The 21835-nt window shown below is 45.4% G+C and overlaps 2 protein-coding genes across 2 annotated transcripts in view; both read left to right on the top strand.

Annotated features, from left to right (window-relative positions):
* Window positions 1-21835, top strand: part of Wnt6 (Wnt family member 6) — a 72280-nt gene that overhangs the window by 3161 nt on the left and 47284 nt on the right. The window lies entirely within an intron of this gene.
* Window positions 1-21835, top strand: part of LOC130864953 (sterol 26-hydroxylase, mitochondrial) — a 28038-nt gene that overhangs the window by 3762 nt on the left and 2441 nt on the right. The window contains exons 2-5 of the mRNA XM_057755828.1: window positions 16581-16771; window positions 20746-20945; window positions 21050-21247; window positions 21364-21536. Of these exons, the coding sequence (XP_057611811.1) occupies window positions 16581-16771; window positions 20746-20945; window positions 21050-21247; window positions 21364-21536 (762 nt within the window). The remainder of the gene's footprint in view (window positions 1-16580; window positions 16772-20745; window positions 20946-21049; window positions 21248-21363; window positions 21537-21835) is intronic.

Genomic DNA, 21835 nt, shown 5'->3' with positions numbered 1-21835 from the left:
CCCAAACTCCTTCCTTTATGCTGCACCTCTGAGAGGTCCCAGAGCCTTTCAGTGTTGTCACCTTGGGGATCACACCTTCAACACACACACACACACACACACACACACACACACACACACACACACACATATCTTTGAGGAAGACCATATCCAAACCATAGCATTCCACACCACACCACCCCCAATTTCATTATCACAAGGCAAAATGCATTCGTTTGTGCCAGTAGTCCCAAAAGTCTTGTTTGAGCACCAAGTTAAAAGTTTAGGGTCCCACCGGGCAGAGGTGGCGCACACCTTTAATCCCAGCACTGGGGGGGGGGTGAGCAGAGGCAGGCGGATCTCTGTGAGTTCGAGACCAGCCTGGTCTACAAGAGCTAGTACCAAGCCAGGCTCCAAAAGTACAGAAAAATCCTGTCTCGAAAAATCAAAAAAAATAAAAAAATAAAAAAGTTTAGGGTCCGATCTGCTACTCAAGACAAACCCCTTTCTGCTTTTCCCCAGTAAAGTTACAAAGTGACCTATATCCAAGACAATGGGGAGCGTGAGAGAAGGGGAAACTGGCCAGAGAGAGAGGTGTCACGGAGTCCTGTAAAACTGAAACTCGTCAGTGTAGACATGCCCTAAAGCCCCAAACCCTGCATGCTCTGCACGCTGGGTTGGGATGGCCCTCTGGATCTTCAGCAGCCTTGCTTGCTGCACCCTACCCTTCTGGAGTCCTAGGTATGGCTCTCCTTGGCCTTTGAAGGAGGACTCTGTAGCGGCTGTGCCCCTCTGGCAAACCCCTACCTGGCTTCCTAGGCTTGGTTTCTGTTTTTTTTTTTTGTTACAAGTTTTTTTTTTTTAAACATTTATTTGTTTGCTCATTTATTCGTGTGTGTACACATGTCCCCATTAGCATGACATGACACGTGTCTGACTCTGTCCTACTACGTGAGTTCCGGGGATCGAACTCAGGTCACCAGGCTTTGCAGCAAGGGTTCTAACCCACTGGGCCAGGTCCCAGAAGGTGCCTTTCTCCTCCTCTCCCTCCTCCTTTCCATCCTCCTCTCCCTCCTTCTCCTTCCTCCTCCTTTTGTCTTTAATCTCTCTGAACCACTGTGGTCCCATAGCTACTGTGTTCTGTGTGCATTGAACACAGGCTCCTTGCACTCTGCTGGGATTTTGCTTTGCCCTCTGCGCACCAGTGACACCAGCTATACATGAGCCCACAAACAGTGGCTGGGTGGCTGCACAGGGAAAGGACGAGCTGAGGTCTAGGAGGTGGCCATGCAAAGCAGCCTCTAGGGCCACCCTGCAGCGCTCTACCCCAGAACCTCTGGATCTGAAGTGAGTGGGACAGCCTGAATAATTTGTGGGGTGCCTCGGGCCTCTCTCTGGGCGCCTTGGCTCTTGAGTGCTAATCTCAGCAAGTACTATTTCAGGTGCCCGTTGCCACGTCTCCTTTTACTCTTTACATTTAGCTTCTGTTTCCACATTTTCATTGTCTCCCCCCCCCACCAAGTACACACACCCTTAAGAAGTGCTGGGAAATGAAACCTGGACTTTCTGCAGCCCGGGCAAACAGTCTTTTTATTCCTTCTCTCCATTGTTTGAGCTGTATGAACTCTTTAAAAAAAAAAAAAAAAAAAAAAAAGGAAAAACATATTTTTTTTTTTTTTTTTTTTTGGTTTTTCGAGACAGGGTTTCTCTGTAGCTTTGGAGCCTGTCCTGGAACTAGCTCTTGTAGACCAGGCTGGTCTCGAACTCACAGAGATCCGCCTGCCTCTGCCTCCCGAGTGCTGGGATTAAAGGCGTGTGCCACCACCGCCCGGCGGAAAAACATATCTTTTCTCATTTTTCATGCCAAATCCATTTCCCACTCCCTCCCCTCCTCTCCTCCTCCTGCTCCCTCCACCTCCCCCACCCCCTATCCCACCCGCAAACACTGTCTTAATGATAAATTCTACCATTAGGTCATTGCCACTGCTCCTCAATCTTACTGCGTGTGGTTTACCCAAATGACTCCTTCTGTATATTGCTTCGAAATTTCTTTCAAATACCCCAGGTTATCACCTTAAATTTGGCCTTCTCCAAACCCGTGTGCATTCTTTAAAAAATTCTGCTCATGACTGCTTAGCTAGTCTCTAAGAAGACGTAGCTCTTTATCTCCTGAACTTTCACCACAACTACCTAGGACGCTCTGTTTACAGTCATACAGACGTTTTCTAGCCTGCTCCTCTAAACTCTTTCTACACCAAGATTCATAAAAATCATCATTTTGTTTTCCTTCAGGTGTTTTGGTTCTGCTGTATGGCAGGAGTTGGTTGAAAGCCTTAGTGTAACTTAATTGCTCTTTCCTGGGCAGCCACAGGCTGCTTTGCCCCGGGAAGCCTCATCCCTAAAGCCAGACTTGGGGTCTCTCTTACCCAAACCAGGAGATTGTCACACAAAGCTGGCTGGGCATTGGGGGCAGCTGGTTGAGCACAGTTCCTGCTACAATCTTGGATGTCAGAAAACAAGGAACCTCAGAGAAACAGGGCAAGCAATGGCATGTAGCAGCCTCCTGAGAAGCTGAAGATAGCGTGCTCAGGGCCCTGGGTTCTGCCAAAAAGAAAGAAAGAAAAATCACCCGGGGCTGGGAAGATGGCTTAGTGGGTAAGAGTACTTGCTGAACAAGCATGAAGAGCTGAGTTCTAAGCCCAAACACTCATGTAAAAGAGAGAGAGAGAGGCCAGGCGATGGTGGTGCACGCCTTTAATCCCAGCACTCGGGAGGCAGAGGCAGGCGGATCTCTGTGAGTTCGAGACCAGCCTGGTCTACAGAGCCAGTTCCAGGACAGGCTCCAAAGTCACAGAGAAACCCTGTCTTGAAAAACAAAAAAAAAATAAATAAATAAATAAAAAGAGAGAGAAGAAGAAGAAGAAGAAGAAGAAGAAGAAGAAGAAGAAGAAGAAGCAGCAGCTAAGCATTTAATTTAATTTAAGTTACTCCAGAATTGGGTTGGGCAGAGAGAGGTGAATCCAAGGAGCTCACTAGCCAGTCAGCCTAGCTGGAATGGAGAACATCAGACTTGGTGAGAAACCCTGTTTCAGGGAAATAAAGTGGAGAATATAGAACAGGGAACCCTATGGCTTCCTCTAGCCCCCCCCCACATGCCTATACCACATATGGTATACGTAAAATAAAATAAAAATTGGAAGCCTCTTTGTCTTTGTACCACCGAACTATAGCCTTAGGCCTACAATTTTTTCTTTCTAATAAAAAGTAAAACCAAGCATCTTGGAAAAAAATGCAATGTGAACATATGTTAAATTTGCATTTAAATTTCCTTTTAAAAATGTTTATTTTAAGCCGGGCGATGTGGCATATATCTTTAATCCCAGCACTTGGGAGGCAGCAGAGGCAGGCAGATTTCTGATTTCTGTGAGTTCAAGGTCAGCCTGGTCTACAAGAGTTAGTTCTAGGACAGGCTCCAAAGGTACGGAGAAACCCTGTCTTGAACAACCAAAAATTACAATGTGGGTGCTGGGCCTTGAACCCCAGTCTTCTGCTCATGTAATAAGTGCTCTTAACTACTGATTTATATCTCCAGCCCCAAATATACAATATGTTTCTATTAGAATATTTTGAGGATTTATGTAGAAGGAACTGCAGGCCACTTCCTGCCACCCAGTTCCCGGCCGCCTGGCTAGCTTATGCCCCCAAATAACAACACACAAACTGTATTCATATAAACACTGCCTGGCCCATTAGTTTCAGCCTCTTCTTGGCTAACTCTCATATCTTGACTAACCCATTTCTAATAATCTGTGTAGCACCACGAAGTGGTGGCTTACCGGAAAGCATTCTAGTGTACTTCCATCTTGGGCTGGAGCTTCATCGCGTCTGAGCTCATTTCCCTTCTTCCCAGCATTCTGTTCTGTCTACTCCACCCACCTAAGGGCTGGCCTATCAAATGGGCCAAGGCAGTTTCTTTATTAACCAATAAAATCAACAGATTGACATATGACCTTCCCACATCAGATTTATTTTTATTTTATTTAGATAAAATAAAATGTATGAATGTATGTCTGGGCACCATGTGTCCAGGAGGTCAGAGGCTGGCAGTGGATCCCCTGGGACAGGCGTTCCAGATTGTTGTGGGTGCTGGGAATAGAACCCAGTTCCTCTGGAAGAGCAGTCAGAGATGCTCCAGCCCCTCTATTAAATTTTTACCTTTTAAAAATACTGATTCTGGGCATGACGAGATGTCATCTAGTCTGTATCTCTTGTTCAACATTCCCTGGTTTGAGGTACTCCCCACGGCCCCGTCACCCCTGCATGTGTGTTTTATTTTGTGAACTATTTCCATGACTGAAAGACAGGGTTGTAAATTGAAGGGCTGGCCTGTGTCTGTCTACCTCCATCCCCTAAGTTCTGAGCACTGGGGTCTGATGTCCCCAGGTTCAGCCTCTGCCTCGGGTCATTCACTCCTTGTCCTCACTTTTGCTCTAGAATGCTGGGGCTTACCAACAATACTGTCCGTGTTGTTCTGCCAAGCTTCCTATCAGGCTCCAGGCTGGGCTGCTGTGGGAGTTGAGGGCGGGGCTAAGCAGCGCTTGCAGCTCCCTGAGTGCGAGACCTGCAAAGCCTTGAGTCACGCTCAGATCCTCTTCTGCCCTCACGTCTTCGTATCTCATTGTTTCTCGGGGTTGCAAAATCAGGGGAATTTCCTGTCAGGGCGTCTGGCCCAAGTCTCTGGAGTCTGTGACAATTCTGTCTTCTAGCACAAGAATGGACGTTCTTCAGAGAGCGAAGCAATCCCGGCACACTTGCACAAAAATGTCTTTTTGTAGGGCTTGTGGCACAACTCTGTATCGAACTCCTAGCATGTGCTAGGCCCTGGATGCCATCCCCAGCCCTGAAAATTAGTGATGATAAAGAAATAAATATATTAGAAACATGTGAGATAACCATCCACTGGATAATAAATCATACGTAGCCATGCAGTGCAACTATATAACAGTTGTAGTGAATACAGCTGCTGTTGTTTTCTGTCTTGTTTTGTTTTCCAGGCAGGGTATTGGTAGCCCAGTTCGCCTGGCCTCAGATCCACTATGTAACCTGCCTTACTCAGGGCTGAAGTACTGGGATTACCAACGTGCACCGCCATACCCACCTCCAGCTCTCTTTTGGAGATTAGGTCTCATGGTGTTGCCCAGTGCTGCAGCCAGCGCAGCCTGGATAGCCAAGACTGGCGGGGAGGGGGGGGTGTTGGTGCCGGGATTGAGACACGGAGGCTTCTTTTCAGGTGTAAGAACAGCAACCTTTATTTTGCCCAGCAACCTTTTATAACTCTACTTCTTCTGTAGAGACCCACCAGCCAGAAAGAACTCAAACATCCTTGTCAATTACAGACCACAGGAAGTTCCGCTGTCAGTCAGGGGGAGTGAGGGCAGCTGGGTCACAGCACCCAGGCTGATCCTTAACTCCCAAGCTCAGGCGATCCCTGCTTCAGCCTCTGTGCTGGGATTATAGTGGCGCTTGGTCTGCATGTTCCTTGGTTTAGTTTCCAACATGAACATTTTCATAAGTAAACTGCACACCTTGCCTCTTATCCTGTGTCCCGGTAGCACCACCGGCTTGGTTTGATGTGGCGGGAGGCTTATCCAAGCCCAGGTCAGGAACAAGGGGAGACTGGAATGTTGTTAATTGGTTAACACCTCCAGTTACTTGGAGATATGGATTCTGCGGCTGTGAGGGGCTGGGGTTAAGTCCTGGTGGCACTCTGACAGCAATGAGACAGGCTGTCCCATCTGCACTCCCAAGCCTGTGACCCATAGTGAGCCGTCTTTCTGACATTTGCCAATCAAATTAGGCAAAAGAGCAACCTGTGCCTGTTTACTCTTGTTTATCGAGCCGGTAACTATCAGCTCTCAAGGCCTGGCTAGTTGACATGACAAAATAGGCGTTGGCTTGGTGAGTATACTTTGGTTGTTAGGGCTGCTGGCTGGTGTGAGCAGTATGCCTGCTTTGCCGAGCTTCTTAAGGGACCCATCACTAAACCAAACAGGGCCCTAGCTAGGAGATGTTAAAATGCAGCTGTACTTTTTTTATTCTTATTATTTTTTGGAGTTGAGTGATCTTTTTCTATCTCCTTCCCTTCCTTTCTTTTCCCCTCCCTCCTTCCTTCGTGCAGTGATCACGCCCAGAGCCTCACGCATGCTCACCCACTCCACGCTCTCCAGCCCAGAAATCACATACCATGTTGTTTAGTCATTTAACACGCCCTTTTTTTTCTTTTAAGACTCATTGGCTCATGTAGTTGTCACCCTTGAGAGAAACAGTGTTCTTCAGCAGGCACCCCTCGTTTCTTCACAGGAAATCAAATTAGTACCTTCTAGGCACCATACTTATAATTTAGCACTACCTCCGGGGACCCTAGGCTTTCCACTCTGAATATGCAGGCTAGCTGCCCTGCACCTCTGGGATCCACTGCTCCAACAGTCCTCCCTAAGCGACAAGGATGGACATGCTAAGTTCTTCTCTGTAAGTCAGCCAAGCCCTGTCTGATTTAGTCAGTGAAACCACAAAGAGATACTTTTAGGTTTAGATAGTTTGTTATAGTGTAAAAAGAGAATAAGTCCAAGATGCTGACCCCCTACATCCTTGCCCCACCCACTCAACCCCCAAACACAGGCAATCATAGCTTGGTGTGAGTTGCAGGATACCCTCCAGTCTAAGAAGTCCCTTCCTTCCAGGACATTCTGTTCTGCACATGCTTGCTTCCTTTCTTTCCTTTTTCTCCTTCCCTCCCCCTCCTCCTCCTCATTGTTATCATCTGTTGGGGACCAGCCCTGACAAAAAACGTTTCTCGTGCCAGAGTGGAGGTGTAGGAATAAAGGAGGCACATTTTACGCAACAGTATGGGGAGGGAATTTTAGAGGTAATTTACAACCTGAAAAAAAAATCACCCGCACTTATTTTTTAAACAGCTTTTATATTAAGGTAAACTAAGGGGGGGAGGTAACTCAAAGTTTTTTTTAACATTGTTTTTTAGGTAACAAAAAAATAACTTAGGTCACGTTTTGTCCATGCCTGTTTTGTCACATAGATTAAAAAACACCTCTTTTCCAGGCGACCTCCTAATTTACAATAGAAGGAGCAAATCGACATTAGCATATCCTGACCACTTGTTTGGAATGGCGTCAGGTTGTTTTTTACTATCTAAAGCCAGGCAACCTCCTTCTGTGTGGCAGATACAGATTATGCCTTGTAGGTAACTCAAAATTCTCTGACCGCCTGACCATGTAAAAATATGGGCCTGTATAATTTGGCCCCTACAACCATTCTTTTGTTTTCTGAGACAGGGCTTCCCTGTGTAGTCCTAGCTGTCCTGGAACTCACTCTGTAGACCAGGCTGGCCTTGAACTCACAGAGATCCACCTGCTTCTGCTTCCCCAGTGCTGGGACTAAAGGCGTGCACCACTGGGCCTGGCTTTGAACCTGCTTCCTAAGAGGAATAGGGCAAGAAGTCTCAGGACACTTCAGAACCTAGTGAAATAGGACCAATCAAAAAGTTGCCTTGAGGTAGCTCCAGCCAGGCTTCTGATTCTTTCCTCTTCCTGAAGGGTCACAGAGTTCAGTAAAAATTCATAGTCTGAGGTTCAAGGTGTTGTTAGCATAGATATTTACAAAGCTGGCAGGTTTGAGGTCATTCCCTTAAAATCTGCCCATGACCTTTTAACCAGAATGGCTAAAAAAAGTTCTGAAACAGGTCACTCTTCTCAGAGACTTGTGCCAAATCCGCTCTGTTTGTTTAGGCAACATCTGACTACAGTGTACACAACCATGATCCTGTGAAGGTTGGTCAAGCCTGTCTAGAAGATACATTTGAGCACTTTCTTTCTAGAATAAACTAGAGTTGTTGCCAATCCCATGCATCTGCTCAACTGGCCCTAACTGGCTGTCAACCTTCAAAGAAGCTTTGACAAGGCCGTGTATGGTGATGTCTACCTTTAATCCCAGCACTCGGGAGTTAGAGGCAGGTGGATGTCTGTGTGTTTGACACCAGCCTGGAGTACATAGAGAGCTCCAGGACAGCCAGGACTACATAGAGAGACCCTGTCTCAACAACAAACAAGCTGGAACAAAAAAACCCAAATAGCTAAAGAGGTCAACAGGAGAGTGAGATAGAAGAAATCGAATCAAAAAATCGATCATGTCCTGTTGTCTTTCATGGAGGCGAAGCCTTTCTGAAGTCTGGCTGTTGGGGAGTTCCTATGAGTTCTAGAATATAGATTCTTAATTGGCCATTTGTCAAGTTATAAATTGGTGGTTATGTGGTAGTTTGAATGTAATTGGTCCCCATAAATTCACAGCGAGTGGCACTATTAGGAGGTGTGGCTTTGCTGGTGTAGGTATAACCTTGTTGGAGAAAGTGTGTCACTGTAAGGGTGAGGTCTCATATATGCTCAAGATACTGCCCAGTGAGACAGTCTACTTCCTGTTGTCTTCTGATCAAGATACAGCCAGCACCATGTCTGCCTACATGCAGCTATGATCCCCACCATGATGATAATGGGCTGAATCTCTGAACTGTAAGCTGCCACCTCAATTAAATGTTTTCCTTTATAAGGGTTGCTATGGCTATGGTGTCTCTTCACAGCTATAGAAACCCTAACTAAGACATGATAGAAACCCAGATTAGATGCAGTATGGACAGGCATTGAAAGAGAGATCATAGTCTCTTCCATGACCCCTCTCTGATCTACCAGGACTGACTCCCAGCATCCTCTAAAACAGGGGTGTTGCTCTTCTCCCACTGTTCAGTGTTTGGTCTCCACAGTGGCTACATATCCTTTCTTTATCTCTCCACACGTCTACATGTGTCCTGTGTTTGTCTCAAAGTGGCTCAGTGACTTCTTCCCTACATCCCTTCTACCATTTTAAACCATCACATCTGCCGTATGGACTACATGAGGACCATTTTAGTATCTGCCACTTGCCGGGACTTCATCGTCGTCATCTTCTGGGGTTGGTCCCAATCAGCAATCAAAGCTAACCATTCACACTTGTCTTTGCTATTTACAGATTCTCATAGTTTTGGTTCCCAGAGTGTAGGCATGGCGTGTAAAGGAGTTGAGTGTCTATCACAGATTGTTGCTGTGCCTCCTTGCCTTGGGCACTACAATCTCTTGCCTCTGTGGCCTAGGCATGGATTCCTGCGCCCTTGAGCTACAGACAGTGAGTGAACCATCTTGTGGATTCTGGGAATAGAACCTGGGTCCTCTGGAGGAGGAACCGGCGCTTTTAACTGCCGAGCCATCTCTCCAGCCCCTTCATTGGAGAGAACATATGCAGTTGGGTAGTGAGGCCCTACTGGGTTCAGTGCCCACTACTGCATAAAACCAGCCTACACCTCAGCCCCAGAACTTGGGAGGTATAAGCTACATAGCATATTCCAGAACATTCAGAGCTCTCTAGTGAGATTCTATCTAAAGAAAAAAAAGCAGGAATGAAGCCTGTGCCTGGCTTACCAGGCCCTGTGTGGCCTAGGCTTTGTGGTATCCCCATAAGTAAGCATTTTTCTTTTTTCTTTTTCTAGAGAATGAAAAATCAACAATTGTCTCCTCTTTCCTCCCCACCCCTCTCTTCTCTATCCTTCTCTATCTCTTCCCATCCCCCTCTTTCTCTTTCTCCTTCTCCTTTTCCTTCTTCTCTCTCTTTCTCCCCATCTCTCTCTCCTCTTTCTCCTGGCTATAAGAGTATCTTTATATCTCTTTCTTTTTCTTTTATTTTCTTTTTTTATTTTTGAGACAGGGTCTCATGATATAGCCCTGGCTAACTTGGAACCTACTATGCGGACTGGGTTGGCTTCAAACTCACAGAGATTCACCTGCCTCTGCCTCAAGTGCTGGAGACATAGACATGTGCCACCATGTTCACCTCAAGGGTATCTTAAGTAGAAAGAAGAAAACAGTGTCAAGGCTGTGAATATAACCCAGTGACCTGGGCACTTAGCCAGCCAGCATCCCCGAAGCTTTAGGCTCACTCACCAGTACCCTTGTCATCTCAAAATTTAGACAAGATTACTCTTTTCCTTACTGAGAGAATATTTTTCGTACCTTATATTCTAATAAAAATACATCTCAGTTTTATTCTTTGCATATAAAATTATCTATGGTAATTAGCTTGGTGGAGTCTTAGTACCTTTTTAGTGAAAATCCAGGAAGATACCAACCAGGACTAGAATTTTCCGTGTTACCAATTCCCAGAAAAACATGAATCCAAACATATGATCTTTTCTATAAAATTTAAGAAGCCAAAAATACTTGAATCTCTATGATTTTTTTTCAGGGTTTTTTTGTTTTGTTTTGTTTGTCTTATTGTTGCTTTGGAAACATGGTTTCTTTGTGTAGCCTGGCTGTCCTGGCTGTCCTGGAACTCACTCAGTAGAGGAGGCTGGCCTTGAACTCACAGAGATCCACCTGCTTTTGCCTCCCAAGTGTTGGAATTAAAGGTGTGTAGCATCACCACCAATCTTTTTTTTTTCTTCCAGTTTTAAACTTAGAAGTTACTCAGATGTTTTATACCTGTTACCTGCTTCAATGTAATTTTAGGACCTCTTCAGGTGTGTGAGAAGCTTATATGCTTATGTAATTGATTTAAGCTGTTATGTCTAGATTCATTATTGTTGAACCTAGAGTCCAATCACTGAGGAGGAGTCGCCCCAAGAGACCATCTCTCACATCACAGTTGATGTAAAAGCATGAGGATTTTATTAATTCTTTCACAACAGGGTCTTTCAGCATTTGAGAGGCCGGAAAGACCTCGAATAGCTGGTACAGGCTACTTTTAAAGGAAAAAGCCACAGAAACAAGGGAGGTGTCAGGGGGCTTGACTATTATGATTGGCTTATGCAAAAGGACAATTACCAATAATTGGCTGGAGAGCATTTGCCAGATCAGGTGAGGTAAGAGGGAACATCTGAGGGTCACTTTGCCGCTTTCCCAGGGATTGAGTCAAAACACCAGGAACTGAGTCAACACCGAGGGTTATCTTGCCCTTATTCAATAACTGAGTTCTATTTGGAGAACATTCACAAGGACTCAGGGAGATGGAAAGTTCCCAACATTTCAGTATGTGCACGTATAGTTGTTAGGTCCTTGGTTCCCGGGGAGGGGAGGGAGCACTGCTGCTGAGACAGAGAGGGCTCAGAATTGTCCTCAGAATTGTCTTAAAGTTTTACAGTTATGAAAACTGAACTGAGAGATACTATTTCCTTGCCGAAGAAGTTAACTTGCTACTTCCTGGATGCAGGAAACAGAGTATTACGCATTCATTTGCCTATTTACTCTTAGGTCACAGGTAGACTTCTGTGATCTAAAATAACCAGCACAAGAAAGTTGCGTGTCTACCATGTATTTTGTGCTGCCAGCTTTGGTGTGTGCTTTCCTCCTGTCAACAGTATTAGTTTTGTTTATCAAAGAGTTACAGCAGAGATCATCTTGTTCTAGGCTGGAATTATAGTTTTATGACTTTGGGTCGAGCCCTGACACTGTAAAACATCTAGCAGAGATAAACATGACCTTCCAGCTGGGACGCTGAAGTACGCTAATGACACGGAAGACATTTTCATTTTTAGTTTAGCAACCAGTTTAGGCTAACTTGTTTATTGAAAAATTATTTTTTATCTGAACACAAGGCATTTGATTTAATTCAACACTGTTAGTTTATATGTTCTCTCAACTATAAACATAGCTGAAAAGAAATCATTAAGATTTTGTCATGTATGTAGGTACATTTAATATGTACATGAAAGTGACACATGTGAACAAACACATACATATGATCCTTTGCTTCTAGTGGTGATATAGAGTAATACAGTAATAGAAATTTTCAAATTCAGAAGAAGACTGTATGTAGCCTAGGTTGGTCTCAATTTTGCAATCCCCCTGCCATAGCCTCTGGAATGTTGGGATTGCAGGCATCCCTGACTACCATTTTTTAAAAATCTTTTTAAAAAGATTTTATTTATTGTGTATACAATGTTCTTCCTGCATGTACACCTGCAGAAGAGGGACCAGATCTCATAGATGGTTGTGAGCCACCATGTGGTTGCTGGTACTTGAACTCAGGACCTCTGGAAGAGCAGTCAGTGCTCTTAACCTCTGAGCCATCTCTCCAGTCCCTGATCACCATTTTTATGCACTCAGTGTTAGGATAAAAGAGTTCTAATGGGGACGGGGGGGGGGGGGAGGGATGAACCACATGGGACCTTTTGTTTTATATCTGTCTTCTTTTCTTATCATATGTTTTTAAGATTCGTTCAAGTTAAACCAGGAGGTGGTGGTGTACGCCTTTAATCCCAGCACTTGAGGCAGAGGCAGAGGCAGAGGCAGAGGCAGAGGCAGAGGCAGAGGCAGAGGCAGAGGCAGAGGCAGAGAGGCAGAGGCAAAGATCTATCTCTGTGAGTTCTAGTTCAGCCTGGTCTACAGAGCTGGTGCCAGGACAGCCAGATCTACACAGAGAAACCCTGTCTCAAAAAACAAAGCAAAACAAAACAAAAAAAGATTCATCCAAGTTATGGCTTGAGTCAGTACTTTGTTTCATGACTGAACAATACCCTATTGTGTGTCTATAGCTTCGTTATCTGTTTCTCTATCTCTTGGTAGATGTCTAGGCTGGCCTACCATTTGCTGTTAAGTTTCTGTAAACATTGTGGACAAGTTTGTGTAGACATGTTTTCATTTCTTGTCTACACAGGACTGGAATTGCTGGGTCACATATTATTCCATGTCAAACTTTTTCACAGCAAGTATCTCTTTGTTTTGTCTCCTAGCAATATGTGAGGGTTTCAATTTGTCCTTTATCAGTGCTAATTTCCTGTTCATTTCTTTTGTTTGTTGAAGTTTTTAAGCTATCATTCCTACTGGGCATAAAAAGACATAATATTGTAACTTTGATTTGGGGTGTGTGTATATAAGTAAAAGCACATGTGTGACATGGTGCACATGTGTAGATCAGAGGACAGACCCTCCCCCCCTTTTTTTTGGTTTTTCAAGGCAGGTTTCTCTGTGTTAACTGCCCTAGCTCCCCTGTAGACCAGGCTGGCTTCTGCCTTCATAGTGCTGGGATTAAAGGTGTGATCTACCACCCCTGGCTCTATTTTTTTTTAAAAAAACAACAACAACAAAAAACAACAACAATAAAAAGACATCTACAAAATAATTAGGAAGTAATTTTGTAACATATATAATTCACTTCTCAGCTGTCTGTCTGGCACACTGGGATGTGGACTGTGCTCAGTTGTTCTCTGCAGTGTTTACTGCCGTACATCTGTGTCCAGGATGGGATGGGAGCGCCCTATTCCACAGGTGAATGCTGATGAACTCCTCGCTCTCCGTCTCTGGAGTTCCACCAAGTGAGGGCTGGCTCTCTCATTCATCCTAATGACACGTTAGCTCAGCAAAGTGACTCTGAGGCAGCACTCTGTGAGGGCTCTGGAACTGGCCAGCTGGCTCGGGTTACCTCCTAATGTTCAGCCCACGGGGCAGCACACGTCTCTCAGCAAGTATCCTGATGTCTTTCTAAAATAAGTCCTTACATAAGGAGGTCCTTGCTAAGTGCCACCTAGTAAGCTGAAGGAGAGAAGTCTAAAGGAAAAAGGAAGACACTGAAACCCCTGCCCTGATAGCCAGGAAACCTCAGAAGCTATGGGTTACGGCGAAGGCACTTGTGGCCAACTCAGCGGCTATTTGTCTAGTCTTTCTTTTCTTCAAAATAGCTATTATTTTATGTGTATGTGTGTCTTGCCTACATGCATGTCTGTGCAATGTGTGCATGCCTGGTGCCTGTGGAGGATGGAAGAGGGGGTGTTAGCTCCCCTGTAACTGGACTTACAGGCAACTGTGAGTCACCATGTGGGTGCTAAGAATCCATTCTGGGTCCTCTGAAGAGATGGCTCTTCCCATTGAGCCATCTCTTCAGTCCCCATACTAAGTCTTTTTAAAATAGTTTTTTTCCTGACTCCAAGATTGTGGTAGAAAATTTGGAAAATAAGTCACAGTATAAAGAAGAAAATAAATGTCTCTACAAAGCCCCATTTGTCATTGCAGAAGCTTACTACAACTGTTTACATTGTAATAAAAAACGTTACATCAACGTTCTTTTTCTTTTTTGTTATGTGGGCCAGGCTGGTCTTGAACCTGTAATCTTCTTGCCTCTGCCTCCCAAGTGCCACAATCTAACTCCACTTTTAGTAGTCTGTGTCCTTGTCCTCTCCCCTGGCCCCTAGGGACTAGACTCTGGGCCTCTGTGTGCTAGGCAAGGACTCTCCCACTCACTCTGCTTGCTTCAGAGATCCCTTTTGTTCACCTTCCAAGGCCAGAACCAGGTGGGCTGCCACGCCCATCTGGAATTATGTGGTGTGGGGGAACCCAAACTCTGGACCTCTTGCAAGGGCTTTAAGCATTGAGCCATCTCCCCAGCTCCAGCCCTGTTTTCTTAGGCAGAAGCTCTACATTCTGTTTTGACTCCCTACTCTGGGTATCTTTCTGTGTTAGTACAGTAGGACCACTTTGTGCTTTTTTAGTTGATAGCGTATTCCATTCTGTGACTATCCTGTACTCACTCCACTTGTGAAGTTATAGTGATTTTTATAAATATCAATAATCGTCCTCTAAAACAGGGACAAGCCAGCCAGGCATGTACACTCTGACTTTCCTAAGGGGAAATAGGAGTAGTCACTGTGGTTGAACAGTTCAGGATCCTATCACACCCACCGTGGGCGTGTCCCTGGGAGGTGGACGTGTGAACAGATGGATGTGGGGGTCTTGTCAAGACTGGCTTCTGAGCAGTGGGCAGCTTTGTTAACTCAGGGTGGGTTCTGGACAACTGGATTGGGAGCAATTATATTGTAGTGATCCGGAGACAACCAGGAAGGCTGACATTTTTACAGGTCAGGTGGTGTTTCCTTCTGGAACCTCAGAGGTGAATCTCTTCTCTGTAAATCTGAGCTGCAGTGAGTTCTGTAGCAGAGCTAACTCAGCTCTCTTGTCTCCAGCAACAATTGGGAAAAATGAAGTGACTTGGAAACCCCAGGGTTTTATTCTCTTTCAGTATGTGAGTGTAACTCAGCTAGTAAATTCTGCTTCACACCTGTAGGTTCCTTTGAGGAGCCCTCCCCACCCCATCTTCTTTTCTCTCTCATGTCCAGCAACTATCAATACATTGTAGCAGTCAGGACTTTGCGCAAGGTCAACAAGCTTCCTGCTACTGGATGCTCCTAGCCCTTAGCGATGCCAGTTACAGGGGAGCTGACACCCCCTCTTCCAGCCTCCACAGGCACCAGGCATGCACACGTTGCACAGACATGCATGTAGGTAAGACACACATACACATAAAATAATAACCATTTTGAAGAAAAGAAAGACTAGACAAATAGCCGCTGAGTTGGCCACAAGTGCCTTCGCTGTAACCCATAGCTTCTGAGGTTTCCTGGCTATCAGGGCAGGGGTTTCAGTGTCTTCCTTTTTCCTTTAGACTTCTCTCCTTCAGATCCTAAGAGTACCAGTTAGCAAGTGCCTTAGAAAGTCTAAGATGCAGCCATCTGTGTGTTAGGCACCATCCCCACCTTGGAGCTACACCCCTGTCCTTAGAAAAGACTTAGGAATTAGATAAGCACTCGTTACTTTTGTTGTTGTTGTTACAAAAAAAAAAAACAAAAAAAAACAACCAACAAACAAAATACAGCCTACTTCATATTTGACCCTGAATGTCTCAACTCAAGTTATGCTTTTCTTAGAATTTCTAATTGTGTTTTTTTACCTTTCTTTTGGTAATTACATTTGTTTTCAACTCAACGAAACTGAAAGCTACAGTAGATTTATTTCTTTATCTTTAAACATTTTTCTATTTATCTAAATATTTAAAGTTTTTTTTTACCGTATTTATTTGTTGTATATGTGCATATATGTGTGTGCATGGTGTGGTGTATATGTGTGTGTGGTGTGCACATGTTTCAGTGTGTGTGTTTGTGTGTGTGTGTGTGTGTGTATAGGTCAGAGGACAACATGCAGAAATTAGTTCTCTCCTACTATGTGGGTACTGACCTTCAAACTCAGGTCACGGTTTGATGGCGAGCATCCACTGAGCCATTGCCCTGGCCCTATTTCTCTTACTGTCTACATTGCTATGCAGAGTGATTTTATGCCGTTTTCATACATAATATGTCATTGTACTTTTTTTTGCTGTGGTAGAGTTAAATGCTAAGAAGAACTTCAGGCTTATTCAGTTTCCCTAAAACTGCTGTCTGCACATAATGTGCACCAGCCCCCACCCTCAGTTTCTCACACATCCACACTCCTCCCTAGGCCTCAGATCCTCCCACCCCTTACAGGCAACATTGGCATCAATAGTCTTGTTCTTTGTAAGGCCACTTTTTCTGTCTCTGTCTGCAGAGCCACTGGCCACCGCTGTGCCTTTCCTTGTGCGCAGGGCACGTTTGTACTGCCCACTGGTTCTGACGTGGCCGTTAGACCCTCTCCCACTCCATTCCTCCATCCAGAAATGTCATCCCGACTGGATTCCAGTTATTCCACTTTGGTTAACACCCACAGGCGGTGAACACGGTCAAGTATGGTCCGATGTGGACATCCGCCTTTGGGACTCAGACCTTTGTGAATCTGGCCAGCGCCCGGCTCTTGGAACAGGCGATGCGTCAGGAGGACAAGTTCCCCACACGAGACCGTATGGAGCAGTGGAAGGATCACCGAGACCACAAGGGCCTCAAATACGGCATCTTCATCACGTGAGCCGGGGCTTAAAGGGGCCGGGACCTGTCCACAGAAGACCGGGAGGAAAGAGAGTAGGCACAGGTAGCCTGTCAGATGCAGGGCAGAGCAGGGCCTTCCTGCATTCCCTGAGCCTGCCGCTTGCCTAGAAAGCAGTCCTTGGAGCCGGGCGGTGGTGGCGCACGCCTTTAATCCCAGCACTCGGGAGGCAGAGACAGGCGGATCTCTATGAGTTCGAGACCAGCCTGGTCTACAAGAGCTAGTTCCAGGACAGGAACCAAAAGCTACGGAGAAACCCTGTCTCGAAAAAAAAAAAAAAAGAAAGAAAGAAAGCAGTCCTTGGGGTGGGTTGAAATCCAGGGACCAGCCACTGCCTGTTCTCCCAATACATCATGCTAGTTTGGACAAGCAAATAATTTCCTTTTTCTTGTTTTTGTGTTTCAGATCTGTGCTAGAGGGTGTTTGAACTAAAAACACCAGCAAGGTCTTTTCAGATTTGTTTGTGGTAGTAGGGATTAGACCTGAGGCCCCACCTGCTAGACACTTGTTCAACCACTGAGCTACATACACCCAGTCCCCGTGTAATTTTTAAGTTTTGAAGCAGGGTCTCTATCAGGGAATTGTCATGAATATCTTGAGATGACAGGCTGGATCCATTTAGCCACTAGGCCTGGCTTTGGATCCATTTTTCTGCATTATAGTTGAGCATACATCAATATGTAGTTGAGAAAGTATTATTATCATTTAGTTAGGAAAGTTCCATTTAATTTCATGAAATATGTCTCAGAGTGTATTGTATTCCACACAAATCATGGGCTATAACTTCATGGATGCTTTCCACATACATGAAGATAGACAGAGATTTCAGTTCTGCCTAGAAAGGTTATGATTATTCTAGCAGAGACACTTGAAGGATGGAGTGTTATTTACTTAGGGGCTCATAGAGGTAGGCGATGGAATTGTCGGTTGATACACCTATTATTGGTTGTAATTAGGTATGTTCAGATGTCTCTTAGCTGTGTTAGTGGAACTCCAAAAATAGTAAGTGGCTTTTCCCATCATGCTTTAGTATAGCTCCCACATTGGCTGTACCCATGTATTTCGACAATGCCAGACACCAGGCTCGCCTCTGTACAGCCAGGATCTTGGTTTGCTATTTCAACAAGCCCAGGAGCGGATAGTATTAATTTACACTTTACAGACAAAGGAACAAAGTCCAAAGAGGTTTTACATCACATGTCAGAGGTGATACCCCTAGCCAATAGTGAACTAGATTCTGGATTATATATGCCTCGATACTTCAGAAAGAAAATGACCTGGTCATAGGCTCGCTGTAGCTACCTCTGATATCTACAGGTTTAGTCTCTGGGGTTTCCTCTCTTGTTTCTATCTCCTTCCCAGGTGAACAGTTTCCTAACTAAGATAATAATTCTTGGGATCAGGGGCTGGAGAGATGGCTCAGTGGTTAAGAGCACTGTCTGCTCTTCCAGAGGTCCTAAGTTCAATTCCCAGCAACCACATGGTGGCTCCAAACCATCTGTAAAGAGATCTGGCGCCCTCCTCTGGCATGTGGGTATAAATGGAGGCAGAAAGTTGTATACATAATAAATAATAAATCTTAAAAAAAATAATAATTCTTGGGATCTTTTTTCCAAATCCTGAAGCTAGAGAATGATGTTTAAGATCTCTTTAGCCTCCCTGGCCCTGTGGACTAGAGAGAGGCCACCTGGCTCTGCCCTGACAACTCAGTTGAACATGATGTAGGACACAGTTTTCTATGTGTGTCACTGGTGGTCACTTAACGGCGACTTTGTGCTAGGTGTGTAGCTCATGTCTCCAATCCAGTACTGAGGAAGTGGAGGCAGGAGGGTCATGAATTCAAGGGCAGCCTGGGCTACATGAGACCTTGTCTCAAGTAAACAAACACCAAATAATCAATAAATAAAAGTTATTTTTCAAAGCTATGCTACTTGTTTCTCCTGCCTTGGTTTAGCACATCTGTCTTTAGAATCTTATTTTACAAAGCAGCGCTCCCCGCAGGGAATTGCTTCTGACTGGGCCTTTGTTAAGGGTCTGCGTGTCGAGCTTGAAAGAGCCTCAGCTACCCCATGGGTCTGCTTTGATTGTCATTTCTTTTTCACCAACACTCTTAGTTTATTTTAGGGACGGCCTTCCTCAAACACAAAGTTCTTGGGAGGTGGGGTTGAGGCTTATTTATAATTTTTAAATTTCTTTTTATTTTTAAGATTTTTTAAAATTCTGTGTGTATGGGTATTTTGCCTTCATGTGCATCTGTGTACCGTGGTCGTGCATTGCTCACAGATGCCAGTGGACCCCCTGGAACTGGAGTTACTGGTGGTTGTGAGCCAACATGGGAGTGCTGGGAAGTAAACCTCTGCAAGAACAGTCAGTGCTCGGAACCTCTGAGCCATCTCTCCAAACCATTTTTTTTTTCCTTTTTAAAACCTAATTGTTTAAAATTTTGATAGTAATATTGTTTTTGGTTTGTTTGCTTCTTTGTTTGAGACAAGATCTCATGTAGTCCGCGCTAGTTTTAAACTCATTATTCAGCTGACCTCAGACATTTTGATTCTCCTGCCTCAGCCACTTGAGTGCTGGGATTACAAGTATGTACTAGTATGCCTGGCTAACTAATAGTAATTGTTGTTATAAAATGCAATTTCCAGTTCTCAGTAGTGAAGTGCTAAGTGTCCCCCTCCGTTCCATTCTGCTCTCCTAAGCCGACAGTGCTGTTAACTCAGTCTTCACGCTCACTTTGCCAGAAGTGTGCAAGCATGCACAGCTGGGAGTCTTCACTCTCACTTTGCCGGAAGTGTGCAAACACGCACAGCTGGGGGTCTTCACTTTTGCTGGAAGTGTGCAAGCACGCACAGCTGGGGTGGAGGGCTCCTCTCTTCCTCACAGCACGGGGTCACGTTGTGCTTTAAGGAAATGGAGTTGATCTGGCTTGTGTAGGGAAAAGTATGTGTTTGGGAGTCAGCTGTCTGTGGAACTACCCTTAAACTTGTCTTTGGAGCGTGTCTTCTACCCAGTTGGGCATGCCTGAAAACCAGGGTAGACATCTAAGTATCTACTGTGTATAGAACAAAGACTTGGATTCTGTGGGTCTCCTGTCCTCATGACCTGAACCAAGAAGAGCATGGATGTTTAGAACCCTAGTAGCAGAGGAACCCCAACTTGCTCCCATTTTATTCCTCAACCTCCTCACAGAAGGCCTGGGTGTAGCTCTTATCATTTCGCATACAGAAGATTCCAGAGTTACATAGTTCAAAGATACTTACTAAACACCATGTAGCAAGCACTCATCTGGGTACTCGAACAACCCTGGTATGGCAGGCTTTGGGTCATCTTTCACATACAGAAGTTGAACCCAAGCACACAGCTGTTAAGCCTCTTTCCTGAGGTCACCCAGTCAGTCCTCAGTAAACCTGTGATTTTTGTTCGTTTGTTTTTGTTTGGAGATAGGATATTATTCTGTAGTCCAGGTTAGTCTCCAACTTAGGATAGCTCAGCCAATATAGGGAATTCGGGTATGTACCACCAGCCTTGGCTAGCCCTATGATTTGACCCTAGGCCGTCTGGTTCCAGGTCACCTTACCCATTCACATAGTGCTGTGGTGGGGCTCTGAGGTTTTGTGGTCCATGCTGTCTTCCTTCTTAAAAATCCACTTACCCTGGACAGGGTCTCATGAAGTCCAGGCAGCACTCAAAAATAGCTTTTTCAGTAAAGGGTTCTCTCAAACTCCTGATCCTCCCAACTTCATCTTCCAAATGCTGGGATCACAGGAGTATGCAGTAATGCTTGACAGTTCTGTGGTTCTGAGATCATGTCAATTATAGTCGGTGATGGCCTCATTCTAAATTCCAGGAGTCTGAGATTTCCACAACTCTCTGAGGACCTTGGGGGCAGGTGGGAGATAGCATTTATTCAAATCCCATGCTCACCTGTGCTGTTCTCGGCACTCCCCAGACAAGGAGAGCAGTGGTACCATCTTCGTCAGGCTTTGAACCAGCGGCTGCTGAAGCCCGCCGAGGCTGCACTGTACACAGATGCTTTCAATGAGGTGATTGGTGACTTTATAACCCGACTGGACCAGGTGCGGGCAGAGAGCGCATCTGGCGACCAGGTGCCAGACATTGCTCACCTCCTCTACAACTTTGCCTTGGAAGGTACCCTTGCTGGGAGAGGCTGGGGGCAGGAATGGGCGTTAATGAGAACCTTGGATTCTCAGGACCCTAGCTCTGCCTGCTGTGACAGACTCTGTACTTCTCAGCCATCTGCTACGTCCTGTTTGAGAAAAGGATCGGCTGCCTGGAGCCTATCATCCCCGAGGACACTACCACCTTCATCAGATCTGTTGGGCTCATGCTCCAGAACTCACTCTATGTCACTTTCCTTCCCAAGTGGACTCGTCCTTTTTTGCCCTTTTGGAAGCGATACGTGAATGGCTGGGATAACATTTTTTCCTTTGGTGAGCTGTCCCAATCTGGGGCCAGGGAAGGAAGCTGGCTTCTCCCATAACTTCCTTCACACTCCCTGCCTTTAGGGTGGTTTTAACTCACTCTTTGTTCTCCACGGGCCCTGAAGGGAAGAAGCTGATTGATCAGAAAGTTAAGGAGGTAGAAGCCCAGCTACAGGCAGCTGGGCCAGATGGCATCCAGGTATCCGGCTACCTGCACTTCCTGCTGACCAATGAATTGCTCAGTCCTCAGGAGGCTATCGGCACCTTTCCTGAGCTGCTCCTGGCTGGCGTGGACACGGTACTTAGGAAGGCTGACAGGGAAGCCAGGGACTCCCTGATTTTATCCTGTACTGGTCCCACCCCACCTCCCGACACTCACTCTGGCCTTTTCGTAAGGGGGATTCCATCAGTGTCTGGTCCCCTGGGTCTTTTTCTTTGTGTCTATCTCTGTGTCTTTGTGTCCGTGTCTGTCTGTCTGTCTGTCATCTGTCTATGACAGCTGGGAGATTCCATCCCACAGGATTCCAATTCTCTTGCTTCAGTTTAGATGGGGAATTGGAGAATTGTCCACAAGCACCCTCTGTACCCAGGGCGCTC

The sequence above is a fragment of the Chionomys nivalis genome, chromosome 2 (assembly GCF_950005125.1).
Source record: "Chionomys nivalis chromosome 2, mChiNiv1.1, whole genome shotgun sequence".
In the NCBI taxonomy this organism is placed as follows: Eukaryota; Metazoa; Chordata; class Mammalia; order Rodentia; family Cricetidae; genus Chionomys; species Chionomys nivalis.
The sequence above is the reverse complement of the archived record's forward strand: the minus strand, read 5'-3'. Positions and strand labels throughout refer to the sequence as shown.